This window comes from Limanda limanda, chromosome 15, assembly GCF_963576545.1.
Source record: "Limanda limanda chromosome 15, fLimLim1.1, whole genome shotgun sequence".
Taxonomy (NCBI): domain Eukaryota; kingdom Metazoa; phylum Chordata; class Actinopteri; order Pleuronectiformes; family Pleuronectidae; genus Limanda; species Limanda limanda.
The window spans coordinates 5,907,072-5,931,084 of NC_083650.1; the positions used below are offsets into that span (position 1 = coordinate 5,907,072).

At 42.6% G+C, this 24,013-nt stretch overlaps 1 protein-coding gene across 1 annotated transcript in view; it reads right to left on the bottom strand.

The window, feature by feature from the left end:
- The window catches only part of arid5b (AT-rich interaction domain 5B), a 75,536-nt gene that overhangs the window by 38,833 nt on the left and 12,690 nt on the right, over positions 1-24,013 (bottom strand). Inside the window, exon 4 of the mRNA XM_061087401.1 lies at positions 973-1,203. Within this exon, the coding sequence (XP_060943384.1) occupies positions 973-1,203 (231 nt within the window). The remainder of the gene's footprint in view (positions 1-972; positions 1,204-24,013) is intronic.

The window sequence follows — 24,013 nt, forward strand, 5'->3', positions numbered from 1 at the left end:
TGTAATTCTTTTGTTCAAAGCCAAAACAAAAAAGGAGAAGAGCCTACTGGTTTGTGAATTGCTCCGAAGAAAAAATGAGGGATTTTGTGACAGAATGAGAAATAAAACTACCATTTAGAAAGAAAGAACTCAAAAATAAAATGATGCAGTAGAACAAGAGACCTTTTTGCCACGCATCATTCTTCCTTGTCAAAATCTGCCGCCTATGTTTTACCCACAATGCAACTTGACCACTGACAACCTAAACGCCTCAAGCACAACATTACAACTCACGTGCGCAGCGGATATGGCGACTGCCAAGTGTTAAAGGATCAGTGTGTAAGATTTAGTGACACCTGTGGTGACGTTGCATGTTGCAGCTGGATACCCCCCCCTCCAAAGGGCCACAGTGATCTGCTGAGGTCACTTCCTGAAAACTCTCCACGTCCCTGATCTCAATCTCATCTTCAGAATTGGGGTTGTGACACAACACAATATTTTATACACAAAGTATTACTACTCACCAGGAACTGTAAACAGACTTTGATGTGAAAACCCAAAGCTCTGCTAAAATTAAAAACCCCCTCGGGATTATCCGAGAAATACATTTGTCACCAGCCTGTGCTCAGAGCTGTTTTTGTCAGGAGCCGCTGTGGTTTTGCAGATTCAGGATTTCACAGGACAGCAGCTGTATTTAGTTTTGGAAACAGAAGTTCCCTTCTATTTTCCCTTTGATGGTTTTCATTTTGATAAGCTGACCTTAAGCGAATCAAGACCTTAATTGGACTCGAGTGGACTTTCTGGAATTTCACACAAAAGGAACCACATTTCCTGGCCGTAGAAATTAAAAACTGTCCATTTTCCACTAAAAAGCAATTTGAACAAAAGGTCGGGGAAACCAAAATGACATAATTGTAAGTTGGCATTTCCGCCGAGCCTCTAAGATACCTTATCTTAAAAGGGTAAAATCAAATCCCCAGTCGCTGCACTCACCGAACTCGTCGCAGATGCTCTCGTTCTGCAGCAGGGCCGGATGCTCGAAGGTGTCCCGGCAGTACAGGATCCTCGTGCTGCCGCCCAGCGCCGCGATGCCGCCCAGCGCCAGCACCGTGTGGTCGATGAGCAGAGAGGACGGCTGCTGGCTGAGCCGCGCCAGCACCGAGCGATAGCGGCAATACTGGGGATAGCTGAGGACCAGCACCTTCCGTCCGTCCTCCTCCTGGCCTGGAGAGAAAGAAACACACACAACAGTTAGAAGGTCCACAGAGATTCTACATGGCTTGATTCAAAATTCAGCAGCCAACATTTGTATCTCAACGGCTCCTGTAAGATTTGTGGAGGACGGGCTGCAGTAAATTTCACAGTGACTGTTTCACTCCTTCAATTTCTGCTGGGATTTTATTTCTTTATTCTCGCTCAGAGATCAGTCTTTGGCTGCTTTCATATTCTGGCTCATCCGCTGCCAGTGGGCTGTGAATACGATCCTTTTACTCCACTGACCCTAAATCGTCAGTGGAGTAAATCTGTAACTTCTGATGGGCACTAAATAAAATGGTGAATCCACCCATTATCTATACTGTGAGAAACGCCAGCGTATCACAGGATCGATGTATAGAGTCAAACAACCACAATCAAACCTACAGTCAATTTATAGTCTCCAATGAACTGAACCTGAATCAAACTGTGGGAGTGAGTCACACGAAACCAACAAACACACTGGGGAGACAATGCAAACTACACACAGAATGGGTACGGCCAAGTTGGGATTCGAACTGTGCCACCTCTAGAAGTGAGACAACCACTGCACCACCATGCCACCCATTAACAGCAAATATGTGTAATCAAAAAAACTTTACCCAAAATTTATTTCATCATTTCCTGGCAAGCAAATATGTTCTATTGTCTGGTTCCAGCCTGGCTTTTGAATCATTCTCTCTCATGATAAAACTCATACTTTATTCTCTTGGATTCGTATCTCAACCATCTCGCCACGTGTCTCAGGAAATGCATCACATGCAGGAAGCAGCGAGTTCCGATGCTTCTGTTTCACCGTTTCACATCAAAATCTCACTCTTTCCTTCACCTGACTCACCGAGCACTTTCCACTGGACACACACACACACACACACACACACACACACACACACACACACACACACACACACACACACACACACACACACACACACACACACACACACACACACACACACACACACACACACACACACACACACACACACACACACACACACACACACTTGTCAGCATGCATGTTTACATGACATGCTTCTCCATTAGTGTGACAAGAGCAACGACAAGAAGAACTTCTATGTGATTCCAATTTTGCTTGACAGTTTTTCTTTTGTTGCAGCTATACAGACAATACAATTGTGATGAGTTCCTGATGGCTGACCTTGTCACCCTGTACAACCGTGTACATGTATGAAGCTGCACTCAAATTGAGAATAACGTTTGAGACAGAAACCAAAGTAGTAATCTGACACTGCTGCCAAATGACTAAGCTCTGTTTTGTGAAACCTCCCATCAGAGTCAGATGTCATCATCACGTCGCTGTTTATATTGTTGTCGTCTGACATAAGAGTGTAATTACATATTCCTCCGACAAGTCAGTGAGTTTGATTGATGCTTTTTCACCTGTGACAGTTAACTGGCGACCGAATCGTTTGCCTTTGTTTGCCGAAGCTCAGAACAGGATGTGCCGACTGAGCCGAAACGATAAACTGCCACAAAAGCCGGGAGGAGACGCTGGTGAACAAATCAAACTGTTTATGGGCTCTTGTACAGAGACTGTGTGCGAGAGAGATCGTACAGTATGGAAGTGCTTTGAGACGAATGTCAGGTTCTTGTGAAACGTTTGATGGGAGTGTTGTGGGAGCAGTTTTGCCAGTATGTAGTCGTAAAGCAAAGTATTGGATAAATACAAGTTTTGATTTCTACTGATGTTTGCTGCACGGAGGATGAGTGTCGGGGGATCAGCACAGTTCTTACTGTTCATCCTGAGAGGAACATTAACATCTGCACCAGATCTCTCAGCAATCCATCAAATCCTTCTTGGGATATTTCGGTCCAGTGCCAGAGCGGAGGTCTGACTGACACACTGTCATCCCGGGTAATAAAACACCATAAACCCACTGCTGAATGGTTACAACAGTGAGTTCAACTTGAAAAAAACCCAGCATGAAGTCTTGAAAAACTACAATTCTTATAGTGTCAGAGGCAAAGGAGGTCACATAAATGTGCAGGTAACTGTTCAGCCTTTAAAACCTGTAAGACACGTGTATAGGGTTTAACCTGATAAGCAAAGTTCTCCTTTGTATGTATCTGTTCATGACCTTTCAATAATTTGCATACAACCTTCCATTTACTGCACAAACTGAACAAGCAGATTTGACATTCTATTAAACGTGACCCAGTGAAAACCTGTTCTTTCAGTACATAGCCTTCCGTATGGGGAGTTTATGCAAATTCAGCTGAGGGAACTAAAGCTTTCATAACCTGCAACTAATCATTCCTTTCATTAGTCTCGTCCATTGTTTCCTATATCAACTGATTTATTGTTTGTCCATTAAATGTCAGACAAGTAAAATAAAAAATGATACAATTCTTATTCCCAAAAGTCAAAGTTAGATATTTGGTAAAACGTCTTGTTTTGTCACATCATCAGCGAGAAAGTTTTCAGATAAATATCATTACAACAATATTCATTAAGGAGAAGTTGAGCCATGTTTATTTGAGTCATTGTTTCAGCTCCGCAGTCATGTGACAGAAATGCTGAATGTGCTCCAGTGCTCCCTGAAGGAAACGAGAGACTGTGATCATAACTTATTTCTTATCCTATGATCCATGATAAGAAAATGACACACGATCTCAGCAGTTAATACAGAACAGGTCAACAGCGTGAAGCGAAATCACACACAATTACACAATCACACACACAATCACACGCACAATCACACACACACAGTCCATGTGCCTTGTTCCTTGAAACTCTGCTCAATGTCACATTTTTTATCGAGACTTAAAGGCTGTTGTTTGAAAGACTAATATTTTTCTAGCTTACAAAGCCGACGACACGGTCCACCGGTTGATGAAGCGGAGTCAGGCAGTTTGAAACATGATTTTCACATGAATTATTCACCGTCCTGTCTGCTTTTATAAAGCTCTCCGTGCTGCTGACGTGAATATTTCACTAACTAGTGAGCATCATCTGAAGAGTCAATTTTGAACAGGTCTATTTTTAAAAATGCATTTGTGCCATTTGCATTTTTGGGGGGTTTTATCTCATCGAGCTGCCGAGTGATCCGATTCGCTGGAGAGTGCAGCAGAACCCGAGCAGGAAGGACAGCACTCGTGACATATTTACTGCAGCTGCATTCCCGACAATCAGCGTAATTAGTTCCACTGTACTCCAATACGACGACCACTTCAAAAGAAATTATTCGAGCCATTCAGAGAGACACGCACACGCACACGCACACAAACACACAAGCGTATGGGGAGGTAGGTGCCACAAAGCCCACAGATGTATAAACACACTTTTCCTTGCGTACATTCACATTCACTACAGACACACACACTACACACACACACACACACACACACATCCATCAAATATGGCAGCAGTTGCAGGATGAAATTACAGCTCAGAGGTGGAGCAGGCTTTGTTTCCAAATGTCAGGGATTTTATTGTAAGCGGTCACCGTCAGACCTGCTCCTTCTCCCGAGGATCCTCACAACATTTCACTTGATTAGATTCAATTTGGAGCGCGAGCTGCAGGGCATTAATAATGGTACAAAGGCGCCATGTCTGACTGAGTGTGTGGGTGTGTGTGTGTGTGTGTGTGTGTGTGTGTGTGTGTGTGTGTGTGTGTGTGTGCCTGTGCATGTAATGTACCACTTTAACACTTTAAGAATTCCTTTTGTTCTTAAAGCCCGACCTTTCCAAATAAAGGACGCCCTTATCTTCACGTAAGCTTTCTAATTGGTTTGGGCTGTGGCTGCGTCGCTGGAGAGCTGGAAGACATTATGCAATTTGTTTCTCTCCCCCCCCCCCCCCCCCCCCCCATCTCTCTGGATCGGTTTGTCCCTCTGTCTGTCCATCCTCCTCCCGATGCTGTAGCGTGTTGATCAAACAGCTGTGGTGCGGCAGATTATTTTCTGAACACGCTGTAAAGCTCCTGACCTCATAAACAACAATAGTGTCAGGGTCATAACTGCTCTGCAGGACAGCGGCGACTTTACAACCGCTCGGTCAGCGCGCCACTCGATAAATTCTACTACAGCGCGACAGTAAACTGATGAAGTTAAGTGGCAAATATATGTGTTACAGCACATTTCATGATCTGCACACGTGTGGAAGAAGCCAGGACAAGTGAAGTCCAGGTAGAGTTAAAGTGCATCTCCACACGTGAACTTCTGTGGCACTCAAAGATCTCTAAAATAATAACCCTGCACGGCACGAATGTATATCTGAGAGCTTGTGTTACAAACTGAAGGGGGGGGGCTGTGGATTATAAAAGACACGGAGGTTCACGAGCCAAGAGACGCTATCGACTTGCATTACGTAGGATCCAGTGTTTTTGGAGCTTGACTCATCCGAGGGATTAAAATTAGAATATTTTGGCCTCTTGCTTCAAATATGTTCGCTCTCTTCTTTGTCTCGAGTTGCTCGGCTTTCGATGAACTCACTAAACTGGCAGGAGTTACCCCTTCGTTTGTGTTGTGCAGAGTCAATAACCTCTGCATCTGGATTTGTATGTTTGTTTGTTTGTTAGCAGGATTACACAAAAAGTACAAAACGGATTAGCACAGAACTCAGTGGACAGGGAAGAAGTCATTTCATTTTGGTGAAGATCAGTATCAGGAAGTGGGTCAAATTTCTTCAACATTACATGAGCGGTTGACCACCTTTATGTAATTTTGATTTTAAACAAATCAGGCAAGTGTAGACTGCTAATTTCGTTCAAGATGACTGTTTTTATGAATAAGTATTTCTTGTGAGTTGATCTGTATTTAGTTACTGTTTCATGAAAAGAATAATCACTATCTAACTAGCTATTTCTGAGAATGGATATTTTGCCAATGTTTTCTGCAGTTTGCAGAAAATCTTGAGTGTGCATGTTATCTGGTTCAATACATGCATTTGCAACGTGGGGGTAAATTGGCCCATCAGCCTCGAGTGCCCTTTACAAATATTTGTTAGTTTACAAAGAGGTTACCGGGAAGGAGGAAATAGGATTAGATAACAGGAAATGATCAGAGGAATAAAGATGAACAATATGTGCTCTAAAGGTCGAATGTCAGCTGTGAATTAAAAGCAAAGACTGAGGCACAGTTCAGAAGCCAAATATATAAAAAAGATAATTCACAGATTTATGTTTTGTTCCTGTCAAAGAGACGGTTGTTTGTTTTTATTTGTAACTGTAATTGTTGTTGTCATTAGCGATATTAGCCAGTTAGCAGCTGTCAGAACTGACAATCCTGTAAAATACTGGTAACTGGAACTGTGTCATGCAGAGGAAACTGATTAGAGTCATTTTAAAAGCAATGTTAACACGCTGTTAGTTGAAGGAAGCAACACAGGGGTGATATTAGCATAACTCTACAGTCTCAGTCCCGGCAGCAGAACTTCAAGCTGCAGCCGCTTCACGCTCCACAGACTCGCTCCAGTAGAAAGTACATTACAGTGATGCACCCGGGATGTGACAAAGCCGCGGAGGAGATTCACTGTGACCTGAGACGACAGGATGGGACCGATCTTTGTTCCACGTCTACGAGATAAAAGAAGCTCCACAGAAGCAGATCTCAAAAAAGTGTAAATTCTAATGCAAACTGGAATCTTTTGTGATTTTTTGCATTTTTAAAAACACAGGAACTACATTACCAGAGCTAAAATGACAGAACTGTTTTTGCAACAGCGTCAGGATCAATGCTTTAAATGTACGTTTCACATGTGAGTCAGCCGCCCCCTGATGTCGGCGAGACAATTATATAAAATGGACGGTCTGTTAAAACCATTTGAGGCTCGGAAAAAAAACCTTAAAAATAACATCAGCCGGGAAGCACAACATCACTGAGAGACTCTCTTTCTTTCTTTCTTTCTGTCGGTGTCTTTCTTATTCAGAGAATCATATTAGTGTTCCGGGCGCCGTTTCGACCAAAGGTGGCTCTAAAGAAACTGCACAATGAATCAATACAGTGTGTGTTAGTGCTGTGGTTCCTTGGGATTGGGCTTTTTGCTGTGAATCGTGACCCAGGGGATCCGTTGCCACACAAATGAAAGAGGAGAGGAACTCAAAGAAAAAGCCATGTCGGTAGATTTCCTCAAGACAAAGGCACACAAACACCTGTCACAATATGATTCTCCCAGCGCCTCGTTTAATCAGACACGTTTACAAGCAGGGACTGGGGGGGGGGGGTGGAGCAGAGCAGTAACCGTGAACAAAATGAATAGTTACAGTGCAGGGCTTTTTGTTTTTATACGTATTGATTTGACGATATAAAATAAAACAACTATAAGAAAAAAGAAAGATAAAGTCAAATCCTGGTGTTAGCGAGGTTCATACCACTGGTTTAGATCGGACTGATTTCCTGGCGCCGAGACAATCCCTGCTTCCTATTCAGAGCCTTATGACTTTCAAGTCGCTAATAAAACGTTTGCTGGTGTGTAAAGGGAAAACAAGGAAATGTGACAGTTCCCTGCCAAACAGCAACTTTATCTCCAAGCCAGAGTCGTATCGGCCGTTTCACAACATCTGTGTCGGCTTCCTGTCCCTCGTCCAAAAATATGTGATTCCTCTCAAAAAACGACTCGAGAATTGAATCCTTTTAGCAGCTGACTTTTCTCTCTTTCCTGGAAATCTTGGACATCGGATTTCCCTCAATCACACCAGAGCATTTGAAGAAGACATACGAATCATTTGAAGACGCAAACCAGTAATGTCACTGTGCTGACATGAAATGAAACTATAAGTGGATTAATCACTTATTCAGCTGACTAACCCTGAAATGTCAGCACTTTGTGTTGTGTTGTTGTTGTTGTACAGTTCCCAGCGTTTCTAATGTGAAGATTTGCTGCTTTTATTGCGGGCGGACATCTCAAATATCTTTGCATGTTGTGCAAATAAAACGCTGAAGGACATTTTTAACTTTATTGTATAATTTCACGCAGCTGTGAAATGAGGATTCAATGCATCGATACGATCAATCGACAGAATGATGCCGAGTCGGAGATACGGGCTCAAAAACTGCTGCTGTAACACACTCAATTTCCCGGTAGTGAGACTTAAAAAGGATCTTATCTTATTTAATCTTATTTTACCTTATCTCCGTCTCACTGGCTTCCAATCTGAGTCGAGTCTGAGACCTTGTATTGATCTGCTTTTGTGTTATATCAACTATTTACGATGTTTCATTTATTGCTTTTTGTATTTTCCATTTCGTCTCTGTTCATACATATTTCTAAATTATTTTAATTTCTTTTACTTTTGGTGAACTTTGGTTGCTCTGAACACGTCCTGTACAATAAATTAACTTTAACTTTCATTTGATTAATAATGAGAACAACAACTTAGTTGAGTGAAACCATCTGAAAAGAAGTTTTTCCATGTAAAACTCGACAGTGTTGCATGTTTGTGATTCATGGTTCATGAGCTCAAAAACATAATAAATGGGGAAATAACGCACTAGTGTAAAAAGTGCAGGCGACTGGTAAAGTCATCAGCTGCAGTAACTGTCATGAGACCCTCGGCACAGTAAAAAATACAGAATTCCATCTACTCCAGCACTGTAAAAGCAACACGCAGTAAAATATGTGCACAGTGTTTGGTTCATAAATATGACAAAATGATATTACACAACACAGGGCGGATGTGATATTTGCTGGATAAATATTACAGCTCTTCCTCTGAGGAAAAAAACCCTCTGTAAAAAAAGGGAAGTGAGGAAACTATGCGAGAGAAGCGAGGGCGGAAATCAGTTTGATGAGAACGAGCTCTGACGCTGTTTTATACCAGAAAGAATTAAGGAACATTTTGGGAAATTACTCAAGAGGAGAGATTTCAGTTACTCGAGAAATTACTCGTCATGATCGAAATCTCAGAAATGCTGCATATAGGACATGAAACTCATTAGCTGTGGTCGAGGCAGCTGCTCCGCTGGATGAGTCGCTGCTGCAACATTACATGAAACATCTCTGATATCGTTGAATTTTAAAAAACAGGGAAATAAACATGGTGGCTTTGAAACGCTGGGAAGGAAGCGTAATATGAGGGCTGCTGCCGACAGTTAAAAGCAGATCCGTGCCGGCTAATTAAAAACCAAGTGTGACTCATGTAAACTGTCATTTACGTTCAGCCGAGCTTTAAGAAAACATCCAAAACTGCCCACAAGCTCTGACAAGATCTCTCAAGCAAGTGTGTGCTCATGTCTCCCGACACAGAGGAGCAGGGGGGGGGGAAGCTGAACACTATTACTCCGGCTCTTGCTCTCTGTCGCCCGCTGAAGTCCTTAAATCACTCACTCGCCTCAAAATTTGCTGTTGTCAACATTTCCACATTATCTGCCCGGGCCAAGGAATTTACTGGATCCCCCCGCTGTGTCGGCCAGGCGTGCAACCAGGCCCTAATGGTGTCCTCTTCCTATTTGATATTTTTTAAAAGTGTTTTTGTCTAACGGCTTTAAAAAGGAGGTATTAGTGGAGATAAGATGGACAGAGGAGAACGACAGAGGGAGGGAGGAGGAGGAGGAGGAGGTTTGGTATTCTCACTCCATCCTGCAGGGCTCTCCGCTCCCTGATCTGTATTGATTTCCGAGGTCGCCCTGTTTCCATTTAACTTCTTCTCATAATATATAACACATCTCTGATTCGTCCGCCTCTGCTCTCCCTCTCTTTCTCTCTCTCTCCGGCTCCCTCGCTCACTTCTCAATGGAGGGACGTGACACAGAGAGGGGGGGCGGGGGGCATAGAAGCAGCAGCAGCAGGCGCCCGATCTGGCTATTGGTTTTCATGTTATTGAAACCTGACCAAATAAAGAGGGAACAGCATCTGTCAATGACACCGAGTGGAACTCATGCACGGGGACGGGGACGGGACGGGGGGAGCTCTCACAGAATTACATCAAACAATAACGTGTATTAATTGAATTTGCAAAATCTGTGCATGACTTCACTGTCTTGGATAAAACAAAATGTGTTGGAACATTTTGTTAATTATAAGCGAGCAACGCACTGTAAACAAAACCACATTAATCTCACGGGGGGGGGGGGCCTCGATAAATCAGTGTATTTGGGTAAAACAAAGCAAAGTAATCACACAGTTTGTCACCAGAACTCAGTGGAAATGGGATCATTTGTCAATTTTACTTTATGGATATGCTTAGAATACACACACTGTGTTTGCAAATGATGCATCAGTCACACACACGCTGACTCACCTTTCCTCTTCTACAAACACACACACACACACAGACACACACATGTACACAACCCACACACATTCAGCCCTGTACAGGCACACGCCACCTGAATCCAAGCGTTTGACTGTCACGTTGAACCGGTCGATATGTGCGAAATCAATATGAAGGATGAATTTCCATACATCACATTCATAACATGTCAACCGTCACGTATATAAATAATGAAACGCGATGATCAATCAGAGGAGCTGATCCCTGGGAGGCAGCAGACAAAGCTCTTCCTGCGTTCATCAGTATTTTTATATCAACAACAGACATTGTGTGTTGTGTTCTGTGTGTTGTGTTGTGAAAGGGCTTCGCTCGTAGTTCCCCTCAGCATCTCTCAGCACTGTTGTGGTTTCACCAGCCACGATGTAACTGTTTTGGAAAACCTCATTTCCAGCAGCAGCTGTTTTCTGCAGAACCCCCCCCTACCCTAAAAAACCCACAGAGCACTTCAGGCTCAGAACCAAACAACAGGCAGCAGCTTCACAGACAGAGATTATTCCCAGGACCTGGTGGAGACCAAAGCAGAGTTGGAAGACAAGTGAACGCTGGAGCTGTTTTCATCACACGGTCAGAAACACGACTCCAGTCGACGGGAATTCGAACCCGGGCGATACTACGTTTTGTCGGCCGACACTGAAACAGATATTGGGCAGTAAAACCTTTTAGACATTTGGCAGTGACACCTATAATGTGGTTTTCAAACCCTAATGACTGAGGCATGATATTTTTACCATAAACCTCATTATAAATAACTTTAAATAAAAAGGAAATATCAATACAGCCCAACGGTTTACACAAAAATGAACAAATTTTGTTATTTAGGTTTTTCCTTCCAATTAATGAACAAATTTCAAAGATTTGATGATTACTCATTTTGCTTAATGAGTAATCATCTGTTTATCTGACGAACTCAGCAGCAGTTTCAACAAACGAGTACGAGCCCAGTTTGTCAGACTGGGACACGACGTCAGATTAATTAAACCATTTCATTGTTGAATATGACTGTTTAGAAAACACTGTGGCTGCAAACAGGAGGCGGAGACAAGTGGTTTGTGCTGCAGGACTGGTTTGAGACGTTCCTATACCGGGGAGAATCAACACTGCTGCTTATGGGCACATGTTTGTATCTGATATTGAGAATCGGATACAATGGGTGGAGTTTAACAGATATCTGGCTTTTATATTCACTGGAATGTCTGGGAATCATATTCTCACAAAAGGGCACAAACACCCAGAGGAAATGCTCGATTGAAACTTAACAGGGGGCAGAGCGAGAGAGAGAGAGAGCGAGAGAGTGATAGAGAGAGAGAGAGAGAGCGAGAGAGAAGCCTCCATGCATGCTGGCTCCTGTTCTTAATTATAGTAAAGCACTAAAGTGCCTCATTCATTTCAGTCGGGTGGAGCAGTGGCCTGTGACAAAGATAAAAAAAAAAAATGTTTATATAATTTTCACCTCAATTTATTTAAGTGTGCGGCGCAAGGATTGAGGACACAGCTATGCATACAAACACAAGCGCACACACGCACACACACACACACACACACACACACACACACACACACTCGTAAGAGGTGAATAAACACACAAAAGCATAAAACACACACACACAGAGAGAGAGAGAGAGAGAGAGAGAGAGAGAGAGAGAGAGAGAGAGAGAGAGAGAGAGAGAGAGAGAGAGAGAGAGAGAGAGAGAGAGAGAGAATTCAACTTCCCTCAGCTTAATTCCATCCCAGATGTTCTTGTGGTTGACGCGGGGGGGGGGAGGCGTACCACATTTTCAAAAAACACACACACCCATATTAAATGTTTTCAGTTAAACAGACGAGCAGAGAGAAGAGGAGAGGAGAGAAGGAGAAGAAACAACACAAGCACTTTCCTCCCGTTGATTTATGTGATTCTATTACATTAAACATTCTTTCCCCCGAGCCGGCTCCGCTCCCTAGCAACCATCGCTCGCAGCCCTAATGCGTCTGGCACGCCGCCACAGAGCGCTGCCGGCCTTATTGATTGCCAGATTGAAAAGTTTGCATTTAATAGGTCCTGTAATACATGAAGGAATTATTCAGAGAGAGGGGGCTACTTGTCAAAAACCTAAATTGGTTCTTTCTACTATCAAAAAAAAAATAAAACACACACAAAAAAAAAGACAGGGGGCCTTGTAACAAATGAGTGATCAGAGGAGGCCTGAAGATGATGATCCCAGTCACGAGGAAGGAAAGCTGAAACCACGATTCCTGCGAAGGTTAGAGGCCGAGTTGTCGCTTAAGATGAGAAAGACAACTTTGTGCCATGTTGATCCCCCTGTTTGTGTGGTGATGGATCGGCCCTGAACACGGCTCGCTGTCTGCTCCCCGGCTGCACCCCCCACTAATGAAAGACTACTGCTGGGTTTCGGGGGTCAATCCACTTACGGCTCAGTCAATTCCGAGAGTAAAAAAAAAACACACGCTGCTCTGCAAGAACCCGAAATGTGCAAATACCACGGGGAGCAAATTTAATCAACTATCTTTTGGTTTTTGCGGAAATGCAGCTGGCTGTCGACTGCCCAAAAAAGTGAGGGCCCCCCCCCCACCCCCTCGCCTAAAAGCTTTTACACCCAGGTGATGATACTCTATCTGCTATGACGGCCACTCTCATTTGTCACGCGTCTCTGTCCGACACAAACCCAATCGAGCAGCTGTGATCAGAGATCTCCGAGGTTGTCAACGACAGAGAGAGAGAGAGAGAGAGAGAGAGAGAGAGAGAGAGAGAGAGAGAGAGAGAGAGAGAGAGAGAGAGAGAGAGAGAGAGAGAGAGAGAGAGAGAGAGAGAGAGAGAGAGAGAGAGAGAGAGAGAGAGAGAGAGAGAGAGAGACTCCACCTGTGGTAGACCCCGCCTCCTCCTGCAGAATGACATGTTTAAATGTGTCTTTGATGGGGAAGCGAGTTCCCGTTTGAGTGAGTTCTACTGGAAGGTTAGAGCGAGAGTAGGAGACGGAGAGAAAGAGAGAGAGAGAGAGAAAACGTCTTATCAGGAGATTGGGAATTGGGTCAGGCGAGGAATTACATGCCATTCTAGATGAAAGTTGCCGTGTGTGTTTCCTCAAAGAAGGTCTCCTTATTATCAACTTAGACTTATTCCTCAGGGCGCAAAAGGAAACATGATTTAATATGTTATTGTTGAAAGAATGAAGGGGAGAAAAAACATACTCGGCCATTTAGGACAGGCATGTTTCCCAATGGTAAAACTATAATGAGAAAGAGGGGGGGGTGTGGGTGTCATTCATGGCTCCATTGTTAATTCCCATCATTATATAAGAGCCTGTCTTTCTGCCTCTCGCGCTCTATCATCTGATCTGCACGGAGGAGGAAGGCTTTAAATAAACAGCCCGTAGAGTGAAGCCAACTGGAACCCTTTTCAATAATTATATCCAGCACACAATACTCAATTTACATCTCATGTGTTTAGCTGAAGGACCTGACAATGTGGCGAGAGGGAAGAGTGACATTAGCGGCGGATGATAACAACCAGAGCGGTGCGCTCCCCCCCCACCCCCCCGAGGGAAAGACGCTTTAGTCGGTGCCTCAGAGGGAGACTTTACAGAAAGCAATATGTCATTAAAAATCAGCGCCATCTGTTCAGAGTTTTTAAACTTCACGTGCCGTCATGGAGACGAAGCGCAGCGGAGACACCAAAGCAAAACCTCAGAAATGCAAACTGTAGGATTTGTATCTCTCGCATTGCTTTGCTGTGCAATTAGTTGTGACACACACACACACACACAACAAAAAGAAGATAAAACAACTTCTACCAATCGCGTTTCCCTCCACGAGGCCCTAATGTTTGAACATTGGAATATTATTATCACTGATGCATGAATGTGCAGGTGGCATAACATTCTTTTTTTCAACAAAATAGTAGTTTAATCTGTAAAAATATCTTATTTTATCGTTTTAATATATGTAAAAAGTACTACCCCAAACTATCAAATAAGGACAGTGGAATAAAACGTCTCATCATTATTTCCCTGCTGTAGTAGAATATGAAGTGACATTATATATGAATACTCAGTAATATCAAGTGACTCAAATTACTTTGAGTCCAAACTTGAACGTCTCCGGCTTTCACAAGACGGATAAACAAGCAGGTAATTTCTGATAGAGTGCGAGCGGCTTGGCTTCAGAACGCGTTGACTCCAGATTACAGAGCGCCACCTCTGATGTGGTGAACCCTGCGCAGCTGTAATCACCGTGGACGCAGAACACGCAGCGCCAGGAGCCCGAGCATTTCACATTGCACAACAATGATAAGAACTTCAGTGGAGAGAATATCTACGAGCTGCGATAACATGTTTATGTTCACATGGCCGCTCCTGCCAAAAAGGAAAAGCTTGTTTCACTTCTCTCTGTGATATCGTCTGTGATTAACACAAGTTGAATAAGAGCTAAAAAATGTCAATGGGGGGAGATTTTCTTTTTTTTTGTTGTTTATGTTCTCTCTGTCTTTTGTTGATTTGATTTTATGAAAGCCGTCCAAGAGCTGTTATGCATTGAGCGCACAGTATAATACACTGTGAGAAGTAGTATAAAAGGAAAATAACATGAATCATAGCGATTATTTGGCAAATGCTCGTGTTGTCTAAGAACTTGCCAGTCTTAGTGATGACTGCCAATATGTGTGTCATAAGACCGAGGCTATAAATGATCAGAAAAACGCTACGAGAATCAATTTGTTCCTCATGAAAGCCAAACTCTGAAATATCGTGGCGGTTTGATCCATATTTATCCATCTCTGCAGCCCTCTCTCTTCCTTTCTCACATTCGATTAACTACCCTCAGCGAGAACAAATCCAACTTGTACCTACTGCGGCACAGTGTTTCTGCGACTGGGCTATTGTTAACTTTAGATATTATGCTCTGACACATGGAATGAAACAACAGCTCTCCCCTGAGTTATGGCTGAGGGGAAAATCTGGAGAGAGAGGGAGAGAGAGAGAGAGAGAAAACAAAACACACAAGACTGGTTGAATGCCTCTCATTTCGCCAAGTGCTCCTCAGGCCAGTACATAACAAGGAAAAGAACTGACAGATTGAGAAAGAGGACAGAGAGGCATCAATGATCTATTGTTCAGAGCCGGGCTCCGTCCCACTCCCCTGAGCAGTCCATATATTCAATGAAAGCTAAATATATTACGCCACCTGCACAAGGATACTTTACAAATACAGATTACGCCATTTGTATTTCTTTGGCCTAATAAAAGCATTAAGAGCAGTTATGTACCCCAGCAAGAATGTGTAAGCGCACACACACACATATCTAACACACACACACACACACACACACACACACACACACACACACACACACACACACAGCTCCCACCAAAGGTCTGGAATCTATCAAAGCCCCCATTGCAATTACCTTCCAATGCGGGAAAAATGCATTACCTCTGTGCTGTGAAATGAACACTATGTTATTCTACAAGGGTATAAGTCCATCTTGCATACTGTGAACTACAGTTCATACTGCAGCCCCCCCCCCCCCGCATAACTTCTGCCTTACAGATGACGACAGACATGAAGTGAATGTGGAGAAACTGATCTGAAATCAGCCGCAACAGCTTTGTTCTCCATTCTATTCATTGATTTTTTTATGACCTGTAACCATTAGGAAGAATTAAACAGGAATTCAGCAGCGATTAGTTCCCACACCCTGACGCTCTGTATTTCATCGAGTTATTCTTATCATTGCGCAGTCATTCTGATTACATGAGGTAAACAACAAGCTCAGCCACGGTAAGTCATTGGTGTTATTCAGAAATGGAACCGGATCTTTTAAAGGCACAGTTACCCAACAATCTGATAAAGCACACAGCAACAACTCCCTGTGTCCTGCGTGTGTGTGTGTGTGTGTGTGTGTGTGTGTGTGTGTGTGTGTGTGTGTGTGTGTGTGTCTCTGTTCTTTTGTTCTCTGTTGACATCACTGTCGAATGAAAGTTTTCCTCACATTTCTAGATTCCCTTCCCAAAGATAATACAATAATCTATTCAGACATCTATCAGACATATTGACCTCTGTTAGTTATTTAGTTGTGTAAACAGTTAAATTGATACGAGTTAAATAAAACAATGTGTAAATACTTGAGTACAAGTTTATGTCCTGCACTCCGTATGTCAAAGTTAGTCAAATGTACTTGCAGTATAAGTACTCAGGGGCTTACTCAGTACAAGCTGCTACTGTGAATATTAAGTCGTTATTGGAATATTAATATTACTGATGCATGAATGTGGATGTGGCATAACATTCTTTTTTTAAAGAAAATAATAGTTTAATCTGTAAAAATATCATATTTTATCATTTTAATATATTACTAAATAAAATAAAAAATAAAAAGTACTACCCCCAAATGTCAAATAAGGACAGTGGAATAAAAAGTCTCATCATTTTTTCCCTGTTGTAGTAGAATATGAAGTGACATTATATAGGAATATTCAGTAATATCAAGTGACTCAATTTACTGTGAGTCCAAACTTGAATTCCACCACTGTTCAAATTCCTTTCACAAGCCCAGATTTCTTAATGTTGATTTGACTTTCAAGTTCCTGCTCGTGCGCCGCAGGACGTCCAGAGGAGAAGAGGGTCGTTTTACATGCATTCATAAAGCAGATGGACGGGCGTGCTCATAAAATATGCAGAGTTATTCACTGTACAATCTGTGATGTCTAGAAAGCCTACTGAGCTGCACCGAATCACCCGTATCTATCTATCTATCTGACAGCATGAGCCGAACTGTGAGGGAGAAAGAGACGAATCAGAGAGAGAGAGAGAGAGAGAGACGTGCACAAAAGGCAAATCTGCACTGAAATATTAATGTTGCTGTAATACTTGCAATGAGCATCGTTTTGACAAAGACAAATGCGGAAATCACTCCAGAAAGGCTGGCGGTTGGGTAACACTTAAGTGTGAGTCAGGCTGTAACGAGAAGCGACAGGCAATTTGTTTAAAGAGAAAGAAAAAGGGGAAGTGTTACTAAATCAACACACAATTTGAGATAAAAAATTTTTAAAAAAAACTCCTGGTCCTTGTGATTTTGAAGCTTTTCATTAAATAAATATGTGGAAATTAGGTTTTTCTTAGTTAGTGCTCATGAGGGAAGCCCCCCCCCCCCTGTTTAAGATGCCTGGCAGAGGTCACATCAATAGCATCTCTGTTGTTCCAGACCTGACTAATGGAGAGAGGAGAGACACAACTGTTGTTTCAGAGCTCGCTAATGGAGAGACGGAGCTCTTCATTTCCTCTGAGGCCATTCTCATTGTTTAACCATGCACCATGCACCAGCCTCCAGCCTCCCCACCCCCCACCCCCACTCCCTCCCCTCCCTCCCTCGTGCGAGTCGAAAAAACACATTATGTGACATTCCAGAAATAAAATAACACAAATTATTAATGAATATAGCTATTCGAAGAAGCTGAATTTGATTACGGCGTGAGGCATAACAGGATATGGCTGGTGTGCTGGGTGGTCCCCCCCCCCTCCTCTCTCTCTCTCCCCCCTCCCTCTCTTTCTCTCTCACAGTGTGTCTTTCTCTCTCGTTCTCCCATTCAAATTCGAGGCATGCTCAAACATCTAATAGATTTTTCCACCCCAGCACACAATTTACTGCTTACAGATTTAGAATTCTCTGGCTTCCGGCCAGGCCACAGTCAGAAGGGAATTAATGATATGAGCACATCAGTGAGGAAAAACAGCTTGTGATTCTCTTTCCTACAGGTCTGAGCATAATGAAGAAGATACCGCCATAACAACAACCCCCCCTTCCCCTTAAAAAAAAAAAAAAAAAAACACAGGGGAGGGGGGGCGGGAGAGGCACATAATCAATACATACACTCAATTAAATTACTTCAAACGGGGATTTCGGGCAGTTTGTTGAACTAGCTCTGCGGAAATAGGCAGGAATCTGTTTGAGGGGCGGGAAGCAAACAAGTGTAAACGAGACAATCTGACACAGAGTGTGACTGGAGGAGCAACGTGTGGTGTGTCTTACGAAAGCACGGCATTCTTTCTCCGTCACAGTAACAACATACCATTACTCTCGTAGCACCGCAGCACGCGCGCTTTATCTTTCCCAGGAAAACCGCTTACTCCTTCTTTCCCACGTCGCAGTGGACACATGAAAACATTTTCCGCGTGCGATAGAGGCTCAAAGTCCCAAATATTGTTTCTGTATTGTCAGCGAGACAAATCAAGCATGTGAAGACAGCATCTGTCTGTTTCCTTATCGCCAGCACCAACCCGCATAAACATTCTGTGACGCTCTGAGCAGCCTCTGAAAAGGGACAGAATCTTCCCCCTACATCAAATTGAAATGTTCCGACTGAAATATTGTCGGAATATCAACTCAGGCATATGCGTGAAACCTGGCATACAGATCAGATGTTGCATCAGAATAGGAAGCACATTGATTCTATCCCCAAGCGGGCACACGGCTGCAAAGAATCTTGAAATGCAACGATATCAAGGGAAGCCAATAGCCGAGTACTGAAGGCACACACCACATGTGCATTTCCCTCCACTATCCCTGTTGTATATGCATAAAAACATAAAAACTCCAATGATGTTGTACTGTTCCTCACGGACCTTCAGGCTCAGTCAATGTAAATTTGGCTCTGATCGCGTAAATTAATGTTTAAATGTGTTCGACTGCTCACTAATCCTAAGCAGCTTTTAACAAGAGGAGTCTTCGTGCTGCAAAGTAAACGTTCTATCATTGTTGCAGATCACAATGCACAAAGGACACTGAGCAGCTGTTCACAGCTCACATTAAATTAGTCGTCTCATTGTGAGGTTTACAAGTTCACAATTTAAAAATAATCTATTCAAATAATAGGTGTCATTGCATAGCCTACATATTAGAATGTAGCAAAATATTAATAATTAATCCTCCTGTTTATACTAACCAGAAGGATATTTCTTCCTAACAGCTTAAAATATAAGTGAAATTTGAGAAAATCCACAGTCTTATTCTACCCGAGGTTTATGTGACGCGAATATTAAGCTTTAATATCTTCAGTAAGTCAGTTTCTTAGAAGGAAATTCCATTTTATTCATTTTGTCCGTCCACCTCAATTAACTCTGCAGAAAAATGCATTTATGTTAATATATAACGTAAATAAAGTGTTTGTTTTCTGCATTAATTTGAACATATGTCCTTTCTGTTTTCTGTGTATTTATAGATATGCAAATTAAAGATTGTGGTTAAATTGTAAAATATCAAGACTCAATATCAATCAAGGTGTTTGATAATTCAGAATGCTGAAGCCTCTCATTGACGTTAACCTTAAACTGTCACGTCTACTCTCAACTGGAGAAGTTCTCCTACATTAATCATCAGCTGCTACAACCACAAGCTGAAGTGTCCTTGAAGTACTTCAATATTAATCCTGAAAAAAAACATAGAAGTTGAAGAAACCTGGAACAAACGCACCAGTCAAATTAATGCAATGCACCTAAAATATACAACATATGCAATAAGGAAGGTCAGTTATTATGGATAACAAAAAAAAATCCATAATTATAATTCTTTCTGTACATGCGACTCACAACAAAGTGCATTTTGAATGTAAATCTATCTCGTCAATTCGACGGAGACGCTGGAAGTGAAAACATCAATCAAAACGCAGCATTTGCAGCTTTTCCTCCAGCGAGGAGCCGCATGACGAACACGTCTTCCCCTGAATAATAATAACTGACCTTCATTACCATCACTTACTGAATATTCTATGAAAAATGTTCATGTTTTCTGATATTTAATCCATCATGCAGCCTCCAGTTCTGCGCTTGAGCCCGATGTGACGACGGGTCAAACCGCATAATTACAACTGCTCTAATATGCAGCACTGCAGGAAACGTGTATCTAAAAGAAATATTTCCTGATCTCTCCAGATAAAAGTCAAACCCAATAATATTATTGTGAGATTTAATGGGGTCAATTGTTTGCTTTTCACAAGGTGCCGAGGCACAAAGCTGAGGTGGAAGGGTTCATGATTTTGCAATCCACTGTATTTTCTTTTTTCCTCGGGCTGCTCCTTTGAATGTTTTCTCAGATCCCTGATCCTCGCTGAGGGATGAGTCAGCTGCAGATGATCCTATAGGTGAGCGCAGGAGTCAGGAGCTCCCTCCATGTTCTCTGAACGCAGGAACCAGAGGCTGTGACCTTGTATAATCCTCCACATCATCTCCAGTCACAATCTGCTCAGCGCTTTCCGCACTGAGGACTCGAATTTAAGAAAGACAAGACAGAAATACCTATTGAGCTATTTTCTGAGCAAGAGCCATCCTTTGTGTGCGTGTGTCCTCTTTTTTATTATCATTTCCCATTTATGGCTCTCGGCACAAGCCAACAAACTGTATCAGCAGATACAGTTTCTCTCCGACGCTCGGCCTCGTAGTATACGACCAGAAACCAATTTCGGCAGGCGGCAATGAAAAAGAAAAAAAGAATCAGGCCAGTTCTCTGGGGAGAGATAGAGGGGCAGAATGTAAACTTCCCTAGGAAACCATCCCTGGTGGCTTCAACTGTAAAAAATAAAAAGCTCTAATACTCACAACAAGATAAACTGAGTGGACACTTTGCATTAAGTTGGTTACATAGATTACGTAAGGACTGTAACATACTCCACGCACTCAGGAATATTTTTATCCTCTTCTTGTGGAATTTGAGGGACACTTTTGTTTTTTCCAGTTTCATTATTTATAAGTGTTTTTTAAGCACTTTAATGGGATTAAATGTCACATATCTTACATGATGTTCACAGCAAATATATATTTATTTATGTGTTTTGCTGAATAAACTAGAGACAGTGGGAATGTGTCGTGTCAGTGGTATCTTCACATTTACTGTAAACAGTATGACAGATCAACTCAACAACGCTTAATTATAAGACAATTATTTCTGTATAATATCGCGTCATCAATTTTCCAGTTTCCACTCTTCATGCTAAGTTTAGCAAAATAACCCATCGCCCGTGACATTTTCTATACAAACAGTAGCATCATCTAACCCTTGATAATAAAACAATGTCTGCATGACTCTTATTTTGAAACAGGAGACAGGAAAGACTTGTGTTAAGCTGAAAAGACGTCACGTGAGATGAGATGCGCAATCACAGATTTGATCCGTGTTTTACTAACAACTGATAATACCGTACAAAAGATAAAATTCGTTGCAAATACAATAATTAGCATACATCTGGCAACATTACGTCTTTACAGAATCATGCTAGCCTTTTTATTTCCTGTTTCCACTCTGTATGCTAAGTTTAAACAACCTGCATATTAGCTGTAAAAACACGAGCAGTATTGATTATCTCATCTCGCTCTTGATAATAAAACAAATTACGCACATTTGCCAAAATATTTGACCGTTCCCTTAACGGGCCGATGACCTAAACGATTCGTTGATGATTTAAAGGACTGTGACAAAAGGCCTTCATGCCTCGTGGTCCCCTCTGCTAAAACTGTGCGTCCCAAAGCCTGAATAAAGTTGGCATTTGAATTATGATCCCAATCATCTCTCTGCCTCGCGGCTCTTGCAGAATCGCGGCCGTGGATGCTGCAGGACAGAAGTGAAGGTCACTTGTTTCTGTAATTAATTACTTCACTCCGTGCTTGCATCTTTGATTTCGATCCATTTGCATTTCCGTGAACAGAATGAGGCTTTGTTCACTCTCCAGTCTATGATTCCCTGATCAAGAACAACACAATATTACATTCTTCTATTTGAGACACGGCGCAGTATTTTTCATACGTTGCCTTTGAGACAAAAATACATAACAGCGCTCTTAATTCGCATTGGCAGCGTGCCAGGAAAAGTTAGGATATGCACTTGGGGGGGGGGGGGAGCGCAGTTTCCCTCGATAACAATGGCACACTTTATTGCTCTTTAGCTCACAATGGTGTTTCTGTGCAGCTTGTGGTGCTGCTGCAGTATCCTGTTATGGGGGAACAATCCAATTCCTCCGACATAGCTACAGATCAGCCCGAGAATAACAATCAGCAAATACATCATTCAAGTAATACGGTGAGCAGCCACTTCAGGCTGTTCATAAAAAGAAAAAAAGAGAAAGATGTAGAGCTCTATCATAAGAAAAGCCTGTTTAGTCAATGAGCCACAGATATTACACAGAATTACGAACATGCAGCTACAGGATGCTTTAAGGGTTCTGATATATCTGATCTGCTGCTGGGACATGAATATTTCATTCGGGTAGTCAGCAGCATTGCAGTGGCACATTTCATATTTCTATGCAAACCGTTGCTCAGACTAACATGCATATTCCTTGATGAATAAGTGATCTCTCTCTCTCTCTCTCTCTCTCTCTCTCTCTCTCTCTCTCTCTCTCTCTCTCTCTCTCTCTCTCTCTCTCTCTCTCTCTCTCTCTCTCTCTCTCTCTCTCTCTCTCTCTCTCTCTCTCTCTCTCTCTCTCTCTCTCTCTCTCTCTCTCTCTCTCTCTCTCTCTCTCTCTCCCTCTCCCTCTCCCTCTCCCTCTCCCTCTCCCTCTCCCTCTCTCCCTCTCCCTCTCTCCCTCTCCCTCTCTCCCTCTCTCTCTCCCTCTCTCTCTCCCTCTCTCCCTCTCCCTCTCTCCCTCTCCCTGTCTATTTCTCTCCATCTCCCAAACTCTCTGCCCCTCTCATATTGTTCGACTGTCAACAAAGGACACACGCCAAAGATGTAGTGAACAAACAAACTAATGGACAAGTGAGTGCACACCACGGATTGTTGGTGTGTAGCATGTGTCCGTGTATGTGTGTCTGTGTGCGCGCGTGTGAGCAATATGTGTGTGCATCAAAGCATGTGCGCATGCGTGTGTCTCTGGTGCCCTGCCAGAGTCTGAGCCCGTTCTGCTGAGTGGGCAGATTCTCTGGCGGAGTGTCCCATCGGAGTGACAAGTGCATTTAGAAACAGCCTGATGGAGTCATTAACGGCAGCACTGCTCATTAGCAGCACATTCACATACACACGCACGCACAAACACACACGCACACACACACAGCAACAATAGCGTCAGGTTATTACACTGACAACAGATAAATCTATAAAATCTAGATGAAACGGCGCGTTTATACGAAGCCGCGATATGGAACATAATATCATTTAAGAGGCAGGCTGACAAATGTATTTATGAAAGCAAGCAATCACATCCACACCCACAAGCACGATCAAACTGTATTGATTACTGGAATAACAACAAAGCTTCCATTATCGATCCTCTTGTCCTTTTTGTGTATGAGATTCAAGCAATGTCGAGTAATCAAGGGCATTACAGCAGCGCCCAGCGAACACACAATAGCTCCTCTTCCTGGAAGAGCCCGGGCAAAAAACCGAACAGGAGACATCAATAATCCAGTCTTTCTACTGAGGAAGGCTCGTATTTTTATGGCAGTTTAACTTCCACGTAGGCTTTAGGCGTACATGATTATTAAAAATGACTTAATCGAGGATCATAAAGCTAAAACTGGCTTTAATCACCACTATACATACTTACAACCTGACAAGAGGTACTGTAATT